The following is an 18,713-nucleotide window of genomic DNA, read 5'->3' on the forward strand; positions in this document are numbered from 1 at the left end:
TATCAAACAAAACATTCTTACTGATTTAATGAACAAGTAGCTTTATTATAGCTAAATAGTAAAGACAGTTTTTAATGTATTTGCTACGTGAGCTAGGCTTTGAAACTTTCACTGTTCATTAAAGAACAAAATGGCAAAAGCAATGCAAAAAGCAGATATACTCTTTATACTCTTCAAATAATGGCAGCTGGAGAAGCATGTCCAAAGTTAGGCTCAGTTCATACCTGTAAAAATTGTGCACACGAATTTCCCTGCACAAAATCCACATTATAACCTCCCTACCTATTTAATAACTGCATGCACACATGCTTTTGTCTTCCAAAACCATTCTTGAGTTTAGTCCTATCTGTAGCACATGCACTTATCTAAGGAACGATGCTTTAAAGTTCAGACTTACTAGACTAAAGCACACAAATAAGAAAAGTGTAAAATCACACAAATAAGAAAATGTTCTTTTAAATGTTTTGTTCGATAGGAAAGCTGAAATATATTTAATAGGAATGCTGAAATAAGATTTTACTTATTCAGATAACCTTTGTCTGTACATATTGATAGAAGTTAGTGCAGAAGAGCAAATTCAGGCTATGTAAATTTCAGCAAGTTATTTGTTTTAAAAATATTCCACTGATAATTTCTAGGAAATTCATATCATATGACTGTTCACTGTATGTAGTGCTGGTTTCATTCCTACTACACTATAATGTTGCTTCTTTCATGCTACCAGAAATTAAATAGCACATGATGTCAAAATGGGATAACAATGTGTTCTACAATGATAATCTTATTTAACGTTTTCACATTAAAATATAACATTTATAACATTTTTACTTAAGATAGCACTTCATTATTGAGGAGAGTACAGAGAAAAATGTTGAATGCACCTTTTTTTACCTCTTGGTTCTCAAATATGAAATACTTGTTTTATTGCAACCTCTCTTCTGGTTTATAAAACACTTTCAGCAAGAAAATACAAGTTTTACATGTTCAAGGTTATTGAAACTGACTCTAAATATTTTTGGTTACCTATGCAGACAGACTTGTACAGAAATGTGCACGGAATAAGGGATATATTGCTTTCCAATCAACTTCAAACAATTAGAACAAACCTTCTATTCATTCTGATTTGTCTCCTTTCTTTATTCCATGCCCCATCACTGGATGTGTTCAAGACCAGACTGGATGGGACTTGGAGCAACCTGGTCTAGTGCAGGGGGATTGAACTAAATGACTTTAAAAATCTCTCTCCCAACTCAAACAATTCTGTGATTCTATGATTCCTTTTATAGACTAAAGCTATTTTATTCAGGTAATATAGCTGAATGCAACTTCTACATAAAGAATAGCTATCAGATGCCATAACAGTAATTCACCTTTTTAAGCTATCCTATTTTCATGAAGCCATCATGAAACAAAAAAATCATTGTGCATCCAGAAAATTAGAGCTTCTGATCTTTGAGATCTCAAATACTTAGAAAGGAAAGCAAGTACCACAGTTTTCTCTGTAGAGAAGCATACGAAAGACAGTGAAGGAGGATAGCAAAAAGGAAGCCTAGATCCATACCCCTGAAGTCTTGGCACTTAATAGGGATCTGTGTTCATAGCCAAGTTGCCTTGGGTTGTCCTGAATTCACTAGACATGGGGAACTGCTCTTGAAGGCTTTTTTTATCTTAGATTGATTGATATGCTTTATCAGAAGAGTATACAGGAAGCACATGAACCATTCAGTTTCTACTTTCAGGTGCTCATATTAGTGCCTAGAATTAAGTCAAATTAATCTAGACTGAATTGGGTCCACAGAGGTATTTTAAAATCAGCTACAGCAGACAATTTATATAGGAAGACATTAGTGTTATTACTATAATTAATCTCTCTACAAGTATATATATGTATATATGTATTGAGATCTCTCACTCCCTCTGTCCCTCTATTTTTATCTGTTACCTACCCTGGAGAGATTTTATTTCCTCACAGCATATAAGGACATTAAGGGTAGTGACAGTGTGCTTTTCCTTTACCTCCATATTCACACACTTTTTTTCCAATCTGATTATTATTTTTCTCTCAGAACCAACTTTAAGCTACCACTTTAAGCTACCACTTTTCAAACACATGGAGAGTAGGTATTAAATTTAACCACTGAATCACTTCTCAACTCACTTGCAGATCGTGCCAGCCCAGCAGCCCCTGCATGGCAGACCCTGCCATTAGTATCTTGCCATCCTACTCTGCACAAATCTGTTACCAGCCCAAAAATCTGTTCATTGCTCGATTTTAAACCTTGATAGAGCATATGATTACTTCAGCAGATATCTTGCCTCTCAAATGAGCAGTTAATGAAAGTGTAACTTTTCATGCATGCAAACCTAAAAAAAAAAAAAAAATCAAATGAAAAATAAAACTTGCTTTGAGTAACAGGAGATGTCGTTTTGGCAGCCGAGCAGGGCAAGAGCTTCATAAGTCGCTCTTTAATGCTGCGTTTGGTACTGTTCTGAGCGTAGAGGAAACCTAAAAAATATATTATCAGGACTGTTAACAAAGGCTTGAGAACAATTTCTGTACATGCTGCAGAGTTCATCGTTATAGCAGAATACGGATGGGAAAAGGCCAAACAGATGGCAGCCATTGTGAATCACAAAGGGCAACCAGAATTTTTGAACAGGACAACAAAACTGTTTCATCTTTGTTTCTTTCCAGTGTCTTTCCAATAAAGGGGATGAGTTTTGTTGGCGTGCATCTCTTGTAATATTCTTACAACTCATTTAAGTTCTTATAACCCGCCTTAAAACATCTAACAGAGAAGTATCAGATTATTTAATTGAAACAAGGAAAAGCAAAAGAATGTTTGTAAAAATTTTAATGACACATATTTTAAAGACTTTTAGGTCTACTGCATTTTGAATTTTACGACGGAAAACAAAATTAAAACCAAATAAAATCTCAAAGAGATCTTTTGTTGTCCTTTCTGGCAGACTTCTAGTTCCATGGCTGAGCTTTCCCATACAATAAATTTATCAATTGTGGTAACCAACCTGGTACTTTTGCCTTTTCTGGATATTAAAATAGCCATTTTAAATACTGATATGGCTGAACACTTAATGTTCATGTGCCACAAAGCAGATGAACAGCATTACCCTTATTTACTGCAAAGGAAATTGTCACAGTAACTTCCTGTGAGGTCTAACAAACCATTTTATCCAAAATGGGTGATATGAGCAAGCATTGCCTGGATGGATATTTGTTGCAAACAGCAGATTTAACATCTATAAAACAGATGAGTAACTGATTTATGTTCCTGAGAAAGGCAAACCTGTCCTGGTTTGGACATTATGCAACTCCTGCACTTTGCATCTTGACTGCATGCATGGAAACACAAACGCTGCTCTATGATGGCTCTTGCTGCAACAGCAAGAGTTCAAAACAGATGGGGCAAGAAATGAAAGACACAACTGACAGGTCCTCTGCTAAGGGCACAGGCACCAGGATAATCTTGGTTATCCCCTCTACTGCGCTTGTGCTGAATCCTGGTATTAGTGACATGATGTAGAATTGTTTCCTTTCTCTCACCAAACCATCTTGAGAAGAGTATGTGCTTGTATTTGGGAACAGAAGGAGAAAGCAAGAAGGCTTTAAAGATACTAAACTTTGCAAATAAAAGAAAAAATATTTCTCAGTTTTTAAATAAGCAAAACACTTAAGGAAATGAAAAAGAAATAGGGAAAAACAGGAACAACTCAGCCACAGCCTGAGAAAATCAACCAACTTTCAGCAGGCAAATTCTGCCTCTGAGAGAGCAGCAGCTTTGGTGAATGGACAAAAGAATCCAGCTTCAGCACAAGCTTAGATGGACCTAAATTACCACCTCAGGAAATGTCTAAACCTTTTAATACAAATAACAAGAATGCATACATTTTTATCTGTAGCACCTAACCATTAGCTCAACTCAGAAACACTGTGCAGATAAACGCATAAAATAGAAGGCAAGCTGGGATCTGATGGGGTCTCAAAATCCATATTTTTAGTTTGAGTACACAGCCTCAGCCTTTAAATAGGTAGCTTGTTATCTCAGCTGGCAGTGTCTGCAGTATCACACTATGCTTGTATTGTACATTTCTAAGCACAAAGGAAATTTGTTTATCTTAAAGATTTTTTTCCTTTATTAAGAATTCTTCTAGCATAGACATCTATTTCTATCTTATTCACTTGAGTTAAGATTTGCAAAGTTGTACTATCCATGTATCACTTACATAATTACATAGGTCCACACGAAGCTCAAAGCCTTGAGTAAGCAGGTAATTTTGCTACTTTTAGGCTTACACAAAAGCTCATGGAATTCAATGAAAACCATATAGGCTTTGCAGAGGTATGATCAAAGTCAAACCAGAAATTATATACATAGAAGAAAGCAATATCAGAGGGGTAACTAAGTTAGGAGGACAGTATAATTTTTTTACTCACTTCTGGCAACTAGTTTAAAATTCTGACACTATAGTCAGGACAGTTTATATTCTCACAGTAAGATAAAGCATCACAGAAGCTTTTTGCTCTCAGTGGCTGCATTCATTTTACTCTGCAGGTATTGCAGGCTACTGTTGTGATCTCCTGATCAGTACTACAACTTTCAATGTGATTTTTCATGAGTCAAAAACACAGAGAAAACACGTTGAACACCGGGTCTATGCTGCATCAGTGTTTAATAGATGTAAAAACACTAGAAGTGTTAATTAAGATTAAATATTATAATTATTTCTGTGAATTCTGAACCTATCTGCCCAGTGTGAAACAGGTTAAGGAAAAAGCTGTGGCCATTAAGAAGTTAATTACTCTAAAATAGATTAAAGTTATTTATTATACAGTAGGAGACTTATCTTATTACCAGTCTTTAAAATGGCTGTTCATGGAAAGAAGAAGAGCTATGAAACATCAACACACTGAACATGATGGGCTGATGCTCTCCCTTCAAACTTCTAAAATAGAATAATAATAATTCTTATCCTACAAATAGATATTCAGAGGAAGCTGAATTTTCCAAACTCTTCTTCATCTTTTTTTTTTAATACTGGGTTGACTAGAAATTTCATAGCTGCTATCCCTAACCCAGTCAGGCAAAAAATCCTCTGGGGTAAGTGTGAAAGTTCTTCAAATTCAGGTTAGTTAACTGGTGCTGCTTGCTCTGGATTTAATAATTTGCTTCTGCAATGAAATTAAACTGTGAGACACATTTTTCCCCAGAATTCACTGTGGGAGTGTCCTAGAACTCATATCCATATGACACCACCCGGAATTTTGGGCAATTGTCCCAAGAGGCGCTTATGTTTCACAAACTGTTCAGTAACTGGAGCATGGTTTACGTATTCTCATATCTAGGTACTGACACCTGTGCTGCATATAGACACTGGGCACACTCGCCATCCTGTGACTGTTATTTAGCATGATTTATATCTGTAGTCACAACTGTTAAACACACCAATGGCTTAAACCTCTGATTTACAGATACTGAAACTAGAGAACTGTAACTTATTAATAAAAGTTAAATTGAGAGTACCATGCATACATATGGTCAGTACAACTGTTTTCTGAATTACTACTTTTAAAAATAATATTTGACCAAAAGCATCCAGATCATTGTTACGCAGGTGACCTAGTCACTTCTTTATCACAGTGTTGACATTGCTGGTTATAAAAAAACCCAAATAATATATATACATTTTTATAAACTACAAGTAATTTATAAATGAACATACATTCCTTATCATATATATCTACACCTAAACTACCTTAACTCTATGTAACATTTTTCAGACATATGATCCCTGCTTTAGAAAGACAGTACATACAAGATATTGACTTGTTGTTGCAGAGACAAGTGAGACTACCCCAGACTATCTACACAAAGAGTTTTCAGAGGCAAAATATCTGCCTTTCTAAGTGGGATTGGTTTGTTTGAAAATTCTTTGTAGTCAACATGAAAGCAAGGGCAGGTAGGCCACATTTTGCTGGTGCAGCAGATAAGTAAGATAGTCTGTCTTGCATCCTGACTAAGTGCACAAGATAGACAGTGCTGTTCCTGCTCTTGCCCATCTTTCCTGCCTACATCAAATACTCTCTGTTCAAAGAAGCACCCTCCTGCCTTGCCTCCTGCCTCATTACAGCCTCTTTGTAATGGGATTGAGGTGATAAATATCAACTTAGAAGGCACAGTCATTTGAGTCCTTAAAAGAGCTTTCCGAGCTAATAATCATTCTATCTGAAAGGATGTTTCATTCAAAAACTAGAAACAATTCTTCCAACAAATTCTCCTTCACTGTTGGTGAAGGAGAAAATTCACCTGTAAAATTATCTCTTTTTTCCCCCCACTCATTTTCTCTCCATGTATTTTTATTTCTGTTTATTTGTTCCCTTGTGCCCTTTATTTGGCACAGTCAGTAGACTAGCTCCCACTATTTAAGTCTTACTCCAGTTTTTAGTCAGCAGTATTTACAATCCACTGGCCACATCCAATGCCTTGACAGTATAGTGAAGCTCCCAGTAGTGCTGGAATTCGGATTTTTTTCACCTACAGGGTTTTAAGTCCTCCCATAAAAATGGGAAAAATGTCTATGCCTTGACAGTATAGTTAAGCTCCCAGTAGTGCTGGAATTTGGATTTTTTTCACCTCCAGGATTTTAAGTCCTCCTGTAAAGATGGGAAAAATGTCTACGATGTATTGGTTCTGAATATGATTTTTTTGGAAGAGGTCTAGCATAAGACCTGAAATCCAGGCTGGACAGGTCATTTTCCTAAATCTAAAATTCTTGTAGAAAGGTGACAAAGATTCTTAAAACCAAAAGGGAAATGCGTGAAGTATTTTCTTGACATGATGATTTACGCTCAGTTTCAGCTGTATGATGGAATTTCTCCAAGGGCCTTAAGGGCTGGCAGCTCCACTAAACTGTTGATGGTTCATCACAGATGGAGAGGCAAGGGAGTGCCGATTTCATATTCACAGTTCAGGACTTGTGGAAGGGAGCCAAATCAGAGTATGTGTGCCTTCCGTGTAGTAAGTTTGGGAATGGAATAAAATTATGGACAACATAAATATTTATAAGTCTCAGCCTCAGTTCTTTGGAAACACCTGCCAAGGAACTGTGTGAGTTATCAGTAGGCTGCTTGACAGATCACCAGCTTTTTTTGACAAGACAGGAAAACATTCTTGACAATCTCATTTGTCTGTACATATGTATTTGAATGATTCTTCCTCGACCACCCCTAACTTTCTGGTTTTCATTACAAAATATACGTATCAGTTTCACTGACTACTAAAACCATATAGACCACATCAGATCAGCCACAAATATATTGAGTTAAAAAAATTGGACGGCATTTTAGGGAATACCTTAAAACACTAACTCAAGAGTCAAATTGCCCTCCTTCACTTTAAATTCCCTTGTACATGCTGTTTTAATTCAGTCTCACAATGGCAGATGAGATTAGGAGCTGGTAGTCACATTTCTCTACCAATAAATTAGAGATCAGAGCCAACTGGGAATTCTGGAGGCCAACAGGACTTGAACATGGATTGAAAACGAATGGCAAAGAACCAGTGATCTTGTCAATACCAGTAACTACAGTTGGGTATTTGTCAAATGAAAAGGATGATCTCAAGATCTTTTCCAACCTGGCTGAATCTGTGATTCTGTGATCTCCAGGAGCATAAAATGAAAATTGCAGAGTTTCTTCAGCACAAAACTTGGGAATATCCTAGTATGTCAAGACAACTTCATTCATTTAATACCTCTTAAAACACTGGCAATACGCTCTCTGAGCTGGTCCCCTATGACAGGAAACACATTTATACCAGATCACTTTCTTTAGAAAAATCTCACTTGAAGTGGATCATGTGAACATATGAAAAACTGCACAATGAACCAGATTTGTTTGACTGCTACGTTGAACTACGCAGTTTCCTTTCCTTCCCCCCCTTCTCTTGCTTATTAGAAGTTTTTAACTAGCTGTAATACATATACATGATCACAGAACAACTTACATCAACAAAAAGTTACTTATCTTGTGGGGATCTAGAAAGGAGACAGATTAGGAAGAAGAGGTTTTTAAGTTAGATGAGGGATCAGTTCAAAGAAAAATAATACTTAAAGAAGACTGTAGTAGATGGTGCAGAGAAGTAATAATAATAATAATAATAATAAAAGATAAAAAAATCTGTCCCACACATTAGTTTTAAGTCCTGCTTTTCTACTATCCTGAGCAATAAAATAATTTAATGTTATTCTTAATGAAATTTCTAACTTAGTATTGCTCAAAGGAATTGAAATAAAAATGTTGAACTACAGCTAACAACTTTTGTAGCAATCAAAAGAGACAAAAGAATTAATTTTTTTTATTTTAACTGGGGCTTTGATTCAAACATATTTGTACAGCTTTAATGGAATTTAACAGCTTCTGTCAAAGAAACAAGCAGCAAATATAAGCTCTGGGGCAAAGAAAACGTGGCTCAAGAATGCTTCATTTCATATTCAGGAAGGACACTCAATTTAGGAAAAGTCATTCTGGTTATGTCTCTTCTCAAGCAACTTGATGCCACAGAAACAGCAAGTGATGCTGAGGAAGCAAAGATCTTGCAGATGGCTTATGGATACAGGGAGTGAAGAAAGTGGACAATAAAGTAGGAGTGATATGGGCCCTAGCACTAGGCAGATTTGCCTGGACACCTCAATGGTAGCGTCCCTGGCCAGTGAAGCAAGCACCTGAAGGGCTGGCACCAGTGACAGGGGAGGGGGGTGGAGGTGAGAGTGGTGAAAGACCCTCCAAGCACTCAGAGTGTCAGGAATGGCAGCATGAACCCATAAAGAAAATCTGTTAAAGAGGTTGAATTTCTACTAATTACTAGACTGACTTTATCTGGTTTAGAGGAGATTCAGTGAGTTTTGCAGTTGAGGAAAACTTATTGACACTTCAATTGAAATGAAAGATCAGTTCTAACCAGGAGATAAAAAACCAGTGGCATGCAGTGCCTGTGTTTTGGAATATGAAAGCAGAGAGAGAAAAATACTGTTGTAAGAAAACCAGAAAGAGCAACTGAAAACAAAAAGATTAATCTATCATAAGTGAGTGACAGAAATCAAATGGCTGATAAGAGATGAGCTGGAATGAAAAAGAAGGGCTCAGCACAGAATGGAGAGAGAGAAAAGCAAAAACGCTAAAGAGGAGTTAAGATTTTGAATGAGAAAATAAATAGGGAGATATTAAAAGTGCTGAGAGACCTTTCAAATATTTATTACCTCCAATATTCTGGGTGCATGTCCTGAAAACCGCCTACAGGGGGCTTCAGTGTGAGTGAGGTGCTCAGTGTCAGCAGCTGGAGAGGGACCACAAATCACAGCCCATGTGTCTGGTACTAGCTCCTGGGAGGCGAGTCTGTGTCTGTATCATCCTCCAAATCATGTGTGTGGAGTGTGTTATAACATCTCTTAACAAGCACACCAGCAGTTTGCAGAGAAAAGTCTTTTCATACTCATTAGGAAAGTTAAAGACCAGAGAGAGATACTTTTAATGAATATTTTGAGGAGTATACCTTCATAGTGTTCACACTATTATCCAATTATTCTAAGTAGAAATAATTAACCTGCAGTGCTCTAGGCTGTCACTGTAATGTGTTTTTTAAATGTTTTTTACAAATTTAGAGAGAACTGTCACATAACGGTGAAACGAAACCAGCACACGCTTTTCAGTTCTTCTGAACTAGTCAGTGAGACAGCTGTGACGAGGTCACTCAGGAAAAGGTCATTTCCAAGCCTGCTGTCAAAGTAAACAGCAAATTTTTCCACAGAATTCTGTAGGATTTGTATGGAGCTTAAATTTTATATTCCATACTTAAACTGCTAACAGTTTTCTGCAAATTTTGGTGGTTTGGGTAAGGCTCATTATGATTTGGAGTGATAGTGACATTACACCACCTTCGTACACAAGGCACCACACCTTTTGGAAACACTAAGAGTTTTCAATTACTAAGCTGCCAGTCTTGAAGCACAGTGCTCTACATTCCACTGATCATCTGTATCCTGCTTCCATAAAAACTACTTTTTTGAAACAAGACAGAAGAGGGGCACAACAAAGTAATGAAGATGACACTCTTCTCTTTTGCAAAGATATTTAAAGAACCAAAAATTGTGCCATTCATTAAATGTTTTATTATAAATAGTACAAAGAAATAGAAGAAAAGAGCATCACCATCCTTCCTCTTCAGCAGTCTTAAAACGTTATGTTTACACTTACATTTCCTTTGTACAGAGTTATTATAAATTACTTAATGTAGTTAGATGCAGTGCATCCTACTAACAAAGTAGTAGGAGCAGTGTTTTATTTCATAATTGTTGTAGTTTCCATCAGAATGATGCAGCTACTTTTGTAGCTTTTACAAGTGTGTGTACAGTTCCACCTTGGAAAACACTTCTAAGCACACAACAGATGACAGTCTTAACAAGAATTAAGTTAATTAAAAATACCTAGTATGTGTGCATGATGAATTTTAGAGTCTGGGTAAGTGTGATGTATTTGCAATCAGACAGCCTAGAAGTAACAAATACATTCTTGTAAATCCCATTTTCCATAAGGACCATTGTGTAATTTGCTACAAAATGCAGAACGTCTACTCAATTTTCTCATCAATCTTGACTACAGTTGCAGTCTGAGACAATAATTAATCTCAGATAGGTTTAAGAACTAATGATCTGGATAACACTGTTCATATACTGAAAATTTTTCACTAGAGTTCTAAAAGTCACAATTAAAGAAGTCACTTTGAAGTAACAAAATCTCTTTATTGGTGAATATAAGAACTTAACCGGCAACAATTTCATGTGCAGTTTAAGGCTTATTAAAAATCAGGAGTCACATACTTGCTGGTATGTTACATACCAGGATGCCTTTGCACCATTTTGAAATAATGTTTAAATAATTTGCAAAGTAAAAAAAATTATAATTTCTTCCTCTTAGTAAAAATAAGTGTGTGATTCAATGGCTGACTCCAACTTCCTGGCTGAGGGTCCCTAACCCTCCCTCTCTTCCTTGGCACTGATTCCTGTCACAGCATCACACTGCTTAAGAACAGCCCGTTCCTTTGCAAACCTGGTTTTATTTCCTGATGCAGCTGAGAGCACATCTCTGCAAAAAATTCTTTCTGAATGCCATGGGTTCTGATGTATTTGGGTGGGATGAGAACAAATGGTTAACCTGGGAAACTGGGAGCATACATTGCTGCCAAAGTTCACATAACGCTGAAACATGATTTCGTTTTCTACATCACAGAGCTGGAGGGAACGTGCAGAGTGTTATTGAAAGAAGGCAAAAAATGTCTTCCTGCTAATCCTTGCAAAAGAAAGAAGTTGAGGTATTCCAAGATACTTTCTGAGATTAGAAATTGCATTTATTGCCAGCTTTGTTCAAAAATGTTTTGAAAGGCGTTCATTCTATTTCAGCTGAAGGATATCATGTATAGCAAAACCATGAAATGATTAACTAGAGAGAGTCTGAAAAATGTTAGATGATTATACACTGTCATAATAATGAGATTTATCTAACACATGCAATAGGTCCGCAAAAAAAAAAAAATCAAAAAATCTATTTCTGTTAGCTTTTCTATTAATTACAACATTTACAAGGCTGGTTAATTCACAGAGCATTATGAGGACAGTAGGAGAAAAGATCTTTCACACATGGATCTTGGCCATCTTGAGAAGCTGGAAACTGTTACCAAGGATAAACTGAAATTCCTTTTGAGTTTCTCAAGGCTTCTTCAAATCATTCTTTCCCAGTGGAACACAGAAGCTGCATTTTAAAGAAAGTAGTAATTTCACATTGTTTCTTCAGGGTGGTTACATCATCACTTAAGACTAGTTAACACTTTGAAGTGTGAAATACAGACACTTCACAATAACTCCCAGACAATGTAAATAAGGCAGACACAATAAAGTAGAGAAACAACAAAACTCATTATGGACTCCTACACGTGCATGCACAAACCCATACAGCACAGCTCTCTAATGTTAGTTGCTAGAGACAGGAGCCTTACTGCCTAAAATGATATCTGCAGAATTAAATGGTATTTGTTGCTCAGTGTTGCACTGTGAGCAGATAGAGGTATAACCATATTCATATATTAATAAATATATATAGTTATATAAATTTTCAGAAATAAGATGTCATACTAAAATTACCTGGAATGATTTTTTTTTTTTAAATTTAAGTGATGTGTTTTTTAATTAAGGCACAAAAAAAATATTACAAGTAGATAAAATCTGTAGTAATTTCTTGAAAAGAACCAAATAGAAAGAATAATTTTTACAGCCCTTGGCATATAATTCTCCAATTATGTTTGAATAAAACCCTCAGTTTTTCTGGTCTAAAGTAATTCCATCAGAAACAGAACTCCATTTCTTATTATATCCCTTAGGTGTTCATGTACAAAATAAAAAATAAGTTACTTCTAAGAAGGTTACTCAGTGCCTAACAGCTAGATGGAGAAAACCTATGGAAGCAAGATATGAGTATCAGTAAGCTGTTCAATGTGCAGTCCTTTCTGCTTGTGGAATTTAACTCCAAGGAATATCAGAATATAGAAAATAGTTCATTGTAGATCTTGTTTTACACAGAATATGGTGTGATTTTAACTCAATGGAAAAAATCCTTAATTCTGTTGAACAAAATTAACTTTCAAGAAGATTAATACATGATTGTAAGCCATTTGCTTTGTTCTGTACTAACAGTCATCAAACCATGGTTAGTTACTATTACTGTAGAATGCAGAATATGTGAATGTCAATTCCTGTGTAGAAGTTCTGTAACTAGAAAAGCACATAAGCACTTAACATCAGTAACACAGAGGTTCTCAAGTTTTCCCACTTTGTAACCCAAACTAGAAAACGATAAAATAACAGATGGATGAGAATTGTTTTTTTAGAAATAAGCCAAAATAGAAGGCAATGACTTGGCAAACCAGAGCACAGGAACTGAGCTATGGATAGAGTAGGTAGTTTGTAAAAAATCAGAGACAGCTCTGGAAGAGAAACAGTAGAGCTAGTGTCAATTGTTGAAGATTGGGAAGCAGAATTAAAGCAATAACATAACACAGTGGAAAAGTATTTTGCATAGAAAGTATCCTTCTATTTCTAGTCTTGAACATGTATTGACAAAATTATATGTTTCTGAATTTTTAATACAGAGCATTACCAATACCTAAAGGAAGACAAATAATTCTCACTTCATCTAATAGGAACTAAGAATAATGAAAACATAGAATATACTGAAAGAAGCAGTAGGAAAGAAACATTCCAATTTTAATTTCTTCTCAAAAGCCCATGCACATCCAATTAATCTTATTTTGTTTACAGACATCATGAATTTAAAAGAGAAATACAGAATTAATCAGAATTCCTTGCCTACTAATTTAGAATAATACTGATCCAGGTAGCAAACACCCAACTACACCATTTTTGCAAAAGTTTCTGTCCCTTTTTGTAACAGACTGCAAGAGAACAGCTTCTCTATGCTGGCTTTATTTACTTCTAAAGGAAAGAACCCCTCTAAGTATTTCTTTTGAAAAGAACAAAAAAAATTATATTAAACAGGCATAAAAATACCAGCTGGTATTTTCCAAAGAATGCATAATTCAACAGTTTTCAAAGGTCTACTAGGAGATAAAGGACAAAATGTTGCTGGTGACCTATAGAACTAGGACACTGGGGAAACTGACAGAAATTATATTTATTTTAAAAGGAGCAGTAATTGTTTCAGGTATTTATTCTGATATGAGTTTTTAATGATTATTTTTGTGATTTATTTGCACATTTTCTTATTAAGAACTAAAGTCTCTCTACTGGTTTTGGTGTCCTCAGAAATAAGAAAAAACCACTAAAAACAGTAATAAAAACCACAGAATAAAAATACTGAAAAAGGTAAAATATTCTTTTCAACAAATCAAGTAGGAATTTTTATACATAAGTGGGATTTTTAAATTGATGCTGTTACTCTAAATGTAGGCTGTTACAACAGGAGTGTTTGCACAAAAGCCTGATCCTCTGAGTAGGACAGAAATCTCCCAGACAATGCCTGTTTTGCTGACCCTTGTCACAACGAGACTTATTAGCCAGCGCAGAAAAGTAGAGCAGCACTCTCTTTCTTCATTTTTCTTTCAGATCACTTAGGGTTGGGGTAAAAAGATTCAGGGGAATTGTCACTCTGGACAGTCAAACCCATTTAAGTGGCTGCACTCCACTAGACAATGACATAGAGGCTTGTAGCATTCCGTCAGCAATTACCTGTAAAGAAAATCTGTGTTCTGAAACTTTAGGAAATTACTGAGGTTCAGGAAGACAGCCATCAGTAAGACTTTGAGAACCCTTCCCCTAACAAAAGTGCTTGGACTGACCTAGGAAAAAAGACACCTAATAAACCATAAGCAATCTTTCTGCAACTGTTTGGAATAAATGATCAATGATAGCTGTATTAGTGCTAGCTAATTAAGCTTTTAAAAAAAAATCTGTAGGTATTTGGTATTGCTTTTGTTGGAGCAATTTTTTTTTTTTCCAAAGTGTCACTTCTATTTATAATTAATGATTTTTAGAAGATCTTTAGACCCTTTAATCCTTGAAACTAAAAGCTTTAATGTTTTTACAATCTACAGAACTTGTATTAGACAACTTCACATACTTGCTAGTTAAATTAAAAAAAACCAAACCAACAAACAAAAAACTACAACACAACCCCCCCCCAAAAACCAAATAAAAAACAAACAAACAAAAAAAACCAACCAACCAAAAACAAACCAAAAAACCCCCACCAAAACAGGAGGGAACAGGTTAAAGAGCATTGAGAAAGCAGCCTAATCATCCATTGGTCAGTATCTCAGAATCAATAAGCAATTTACTACAGCACTTTATTACAGGTTAATGAGTTCTTGAGATCAAACCTGGTTATTTTTCAAGGTGCTATATACTGCAAATTAACATCTGCTATTTTTCTTTCTTTCTTTGAGTAGTCACTGACACAACTGTTATGACAGTTAATTAAGAAATAAAATCTCATTACTCAACACATATATATCCTTAGACATGTTAGCAAAATTCTACTGAAACTGTTTATACTAATGTGGTTTACTTTTGAAAATGAGCTAATAGATGTGGGAGGACAATAACCTCCCCAGAGTAAAAATTGTATGCGAGAAAGCAGTGGATAATAATCTCTCCTGCTGGCAAAGCTGTAGCTGGAAGTGATTAAGCCTTTAGGGTCCTACTGATGTCAGAGTTGTTACAGTTTCTTTTGTCAGACAGGATCGCTAACTGATAAACTTAAAATAAATATGTATCACTTTCTTCACCAAAAGGGTTATCAAACACTGGAACAGGCTGCCCAGGGAAGTAGTGGAGTCACTGTCCCTGGAGGTATTCAGGATGTGTAAATATGGCTTTTAGAGACACAATTTAGTGGTGGATTTGGCAGCACCAGTTGGACTCAGTGTTCTTGGAGGAGTTCTATGATTCCATTAGCAGATAGAAAATACATGCACTGAAATAAAAACGTGTTTACAGTTATATACAGAAAATTCACTTCTAATTGTGTTTCAATTCTGAGTCAAGCATTTTCTGAAACTGCCCAGTTCAAAAGACTTGCAGCTTTAATGATGGTTGTGGGGCAGACATATCAAAGAAAAGAAAGCTTATTTTTCAATGAATCCTTTTTTCCTGTGGTATTTCTAAGTTGGAATGCCATTTTTCTATGTGTAACTTTTTTTATATTCTTTAAAATATTATTAAAAAATATTCACCTGGGGAATTAATCATCACAGACTTTGTCCAAGCTTTATTTATTATAGTAGCTAATCATTCCTCACACAAATTTGTCAGCCTAAAATATCTCATTTGGCACTTCATATTTTGTCTCATCCCCTCAGACTAATAATGCTTTAATGATGCTACTAAACAAGATCTTGCACCACTTGCATCAAAACCCTTCCTACACTGGCTTTAGCATATAATATGCACTAAGGGAATTCATAGGAATGGCAAAAGAAAAATGTTATTTTCTCCCCTCAAATTACTAGTTCATACCTTCTAGACTGTGAGCATTTTCAGAATTGCAAAACTTTAAAATTCCACTTATATACTGCAAGGCTCATTATAGCTGAATAAATGAAATTCTAAGAACTACTTCGTTAAAATTTTCTTCACTCCAAAATGTGTCCAGAATGGCTCCACTGCATTCTGAAAGGACTTCTTTAAAAGGTGGTTCCAACTGACAAAACTGTATTTCAAAAGAATGTCAATAATTATTTCAAAACAATAAGGTGAGAGAAAATTATGTCAAATAATCTTATGTCCAATGTGATCTTAGAAATGGAGATTGTGCCTCTTGGGTGGCACATCTGAGACTTGTTACAGCAGAAGCCTAAGCTTAATATAATCTTCTGAAGTATTCTTAGGGTTTGTTGAAATCTCTCATACTGTGAAGTTTGTAGCAATGTTCTGACCTTAATGAAGAACCATGGAAGAATAAATCAAAACCTGCAAGTAGCATACACAGCTCCTACCCTTATGATGTTCTCTCACACAAAAGCAATAAGTTCAGGAGCATAAAGTCAACAGCAGCAACATCAGGAGAATGAATGAAAGAATCTGGCAGTTATTTCCAGTATGAAAACAATACATCAGAGAATTATGAGTTTCTCTTTAGCGTTATGGTCCTTCAGAACACATTCACATCCTCACACACATAGCTCAAGGTTCTTTTCCAGGGTTTTGTGATTCTACTGAATCAAAACAGCTGGACTATCCTAGAACACTTCAGGATCTGTTTGAAAAGTCCAGTTTGGCTAGAACTGGGCACAGGAAAGATAGAAAGTAAAGGAGCGGCAGTCTTGTGCCTTCATGGAAGTGGTTTGAATGAAAATAATCAGTTCTTAATTAAACCTGAGAATGTTCATAATTTTTTACACTAGAATTACTTAACTGGAGAATGTTTCTGCTGATTAAATGGAACCAGAAGTCTAGTGATATTCTAAAAGGTCTAAGATGATGTGTACATATATGCTAAAAGCCATGCTGAATTATTATCCAGACCTCACATGGTAAACTCAGGGAAAATTATGTTAAGGATGTGGAGAATGGGATCACATTTTCCTCTTCAAGAAGTAAACAAATACTTGAATTTTATAAATTCAATCTCATTCAAGACAGAAATAAAGTTTTGCTGGATTGGGGGCAGAATGCACATTGTCTTTCAGGATTAAGTTCTGGGTGGATGACGAGATCTCACCTTGCTTTTGACCTTAAGAATGGAAAGACATCAGAAAAGATATTCTGGAAATTTAGGCCAGTTAGTCATTTTACTCTTTAAATTCTTCCTGGTCAACTGAGACTTACTATTTATCAGTCCATATTTCTACAGAAAGACATTGAAATCCACTGCTACAGATTCTGGTCTTATAGAAATGTTTTATACTCTATAATAATGTCAAGAAAAAAACCCAACATGTAAAAGGATATATTGTTAAGAAATTCTATCATTGCTAATTAAAGAAATACAAGTAACATAGTAGAGTAGCTACTACAGTTGTTAATTCCTTCCAATCCTCAAATCCAGAGGCATATTTGTTGAGATATCTGGAAAGCTATCCTGCTCCTCCTTTATTGCTGCCTACTTTGAATATACACTGTAGTGATAAGAGAAATTTCCAGTCTAACCTCTTCCCTGTGAATGCTGGAGTCCGACATTCAAAACTGCCTGCAGCTGTGTTTTGTCCACTAACATCAACTGTGCAAAAAGAAACACATCAAGGTTTTACCTTTTTTTTCACTTTACTATGTGTTACAATGAAAAACAAGAGAAGAAAAAAACCCACATGCTATATGGATACAGCTGAAGTACTGAACTACTTAAAATTGAAAGGCCCATGTACTCGTGGAAGATCTTCCGTGACTACCTAAAACACAGCTTCTTTTCACAAGCACAATATCAAATTAGTCTAAATTATTTCATTAAAAATGTCAAAATGGGAATCTAATAGATTTTGAACCCTCTATAGAAATTTTTTTGCCTTTTACATCGCTCTTGGGTGTTTTCCATTACATTTCTTTCTGTACTCCAATAAGAATCACACTAATGATCTGAAATGAAAATGTGCCCCAGGGAACATTTGATTAAAATGTAAAATATTGAGGAACAATCAGTAATCATAAAATTATAATACTGATGGCAGATGAAATTGCATCATTTTCCAGCAACCAATATAGTCTCCAAGAACTGGTGGATTTTTAACATTGAATTATGTAGACAGAAACTGTATGGAAGAAGAGCACATGGAAGTGACCTTTAGTGTGACTGCCTATCACATCCTATTACACATACAATTTCATGGAGACTGAGTCATCTTCCCTGACTTAGTAGATTAACATCACTTGGGTATCACTATTACATATCCTTGTCTGTGTAACACAAATGACTGGAATCACTCAAAGCAATTAGAATTTGCATAAAAAATGTGAGAGGAAGACACTGGTGAGCAATTGGCTCATGGGTCAAGCACAGAGGGTAGTAGTGAATGGGGAACATCAGACTGGTGACCTGTCACTAGTGAGGTTCCACAGGGCTCCATCTTCGGCCTGTGCTCTTCGACATCTTCATAAATGACTTGGACACAGGATTAGAAGGGATACTAAGCAAGTTT

General features: G+C 35.6%; 1 protein-coding gene across 4 annotated transcripts in view; it reads right to left on the reverse strand.

Annotated features, from left to right (window-relative positions):
- KCNIP4 (potassium voltage-gated channel interacting protein 4) overlaps nucleotides 1–18,713 on the reverse strand; it is a 209,911-nt gene that overhangs the window by 50,161 nt on the left and 141,037 nt on the right. Inside the window, exon 1 of one of the 4 annotated variants that reach the window (XM_039379046.1) lies at nucleotides 2,405–2,518. The exons of the other annotated variants lie outside the window; for them this stretch is intronic. Within the exon in view, the coding sequence (XP_039234980.1) occupies nucleotides 2,405–2,456 (52 nt within the window). The 5' untranslated portion in view covers nucleotides 2,457–2,518. Of the gene's footprint in view, nucleotides 1–2,404; nucleotides 2,519–18,713 lie in introns of those variants that run through there. 4 annotated transcript variants of the gene reach the window in all.

Source organism: Pipra filicauda, unplaced genomic scaffold (genome assembly GCF_003945595.2).
Source record: "Pipra filicauda isolate LSUMZ 115617 unplaced genomic scaffold, ASM394559v2 scaffold153_size1761393_pilon, whole genome shotgun sequence".
NCBI lineage: Eukaryota > Metazoa > Chordata > Aves > Passeriformes > Pipridae > Pipra > Pipra filicauda.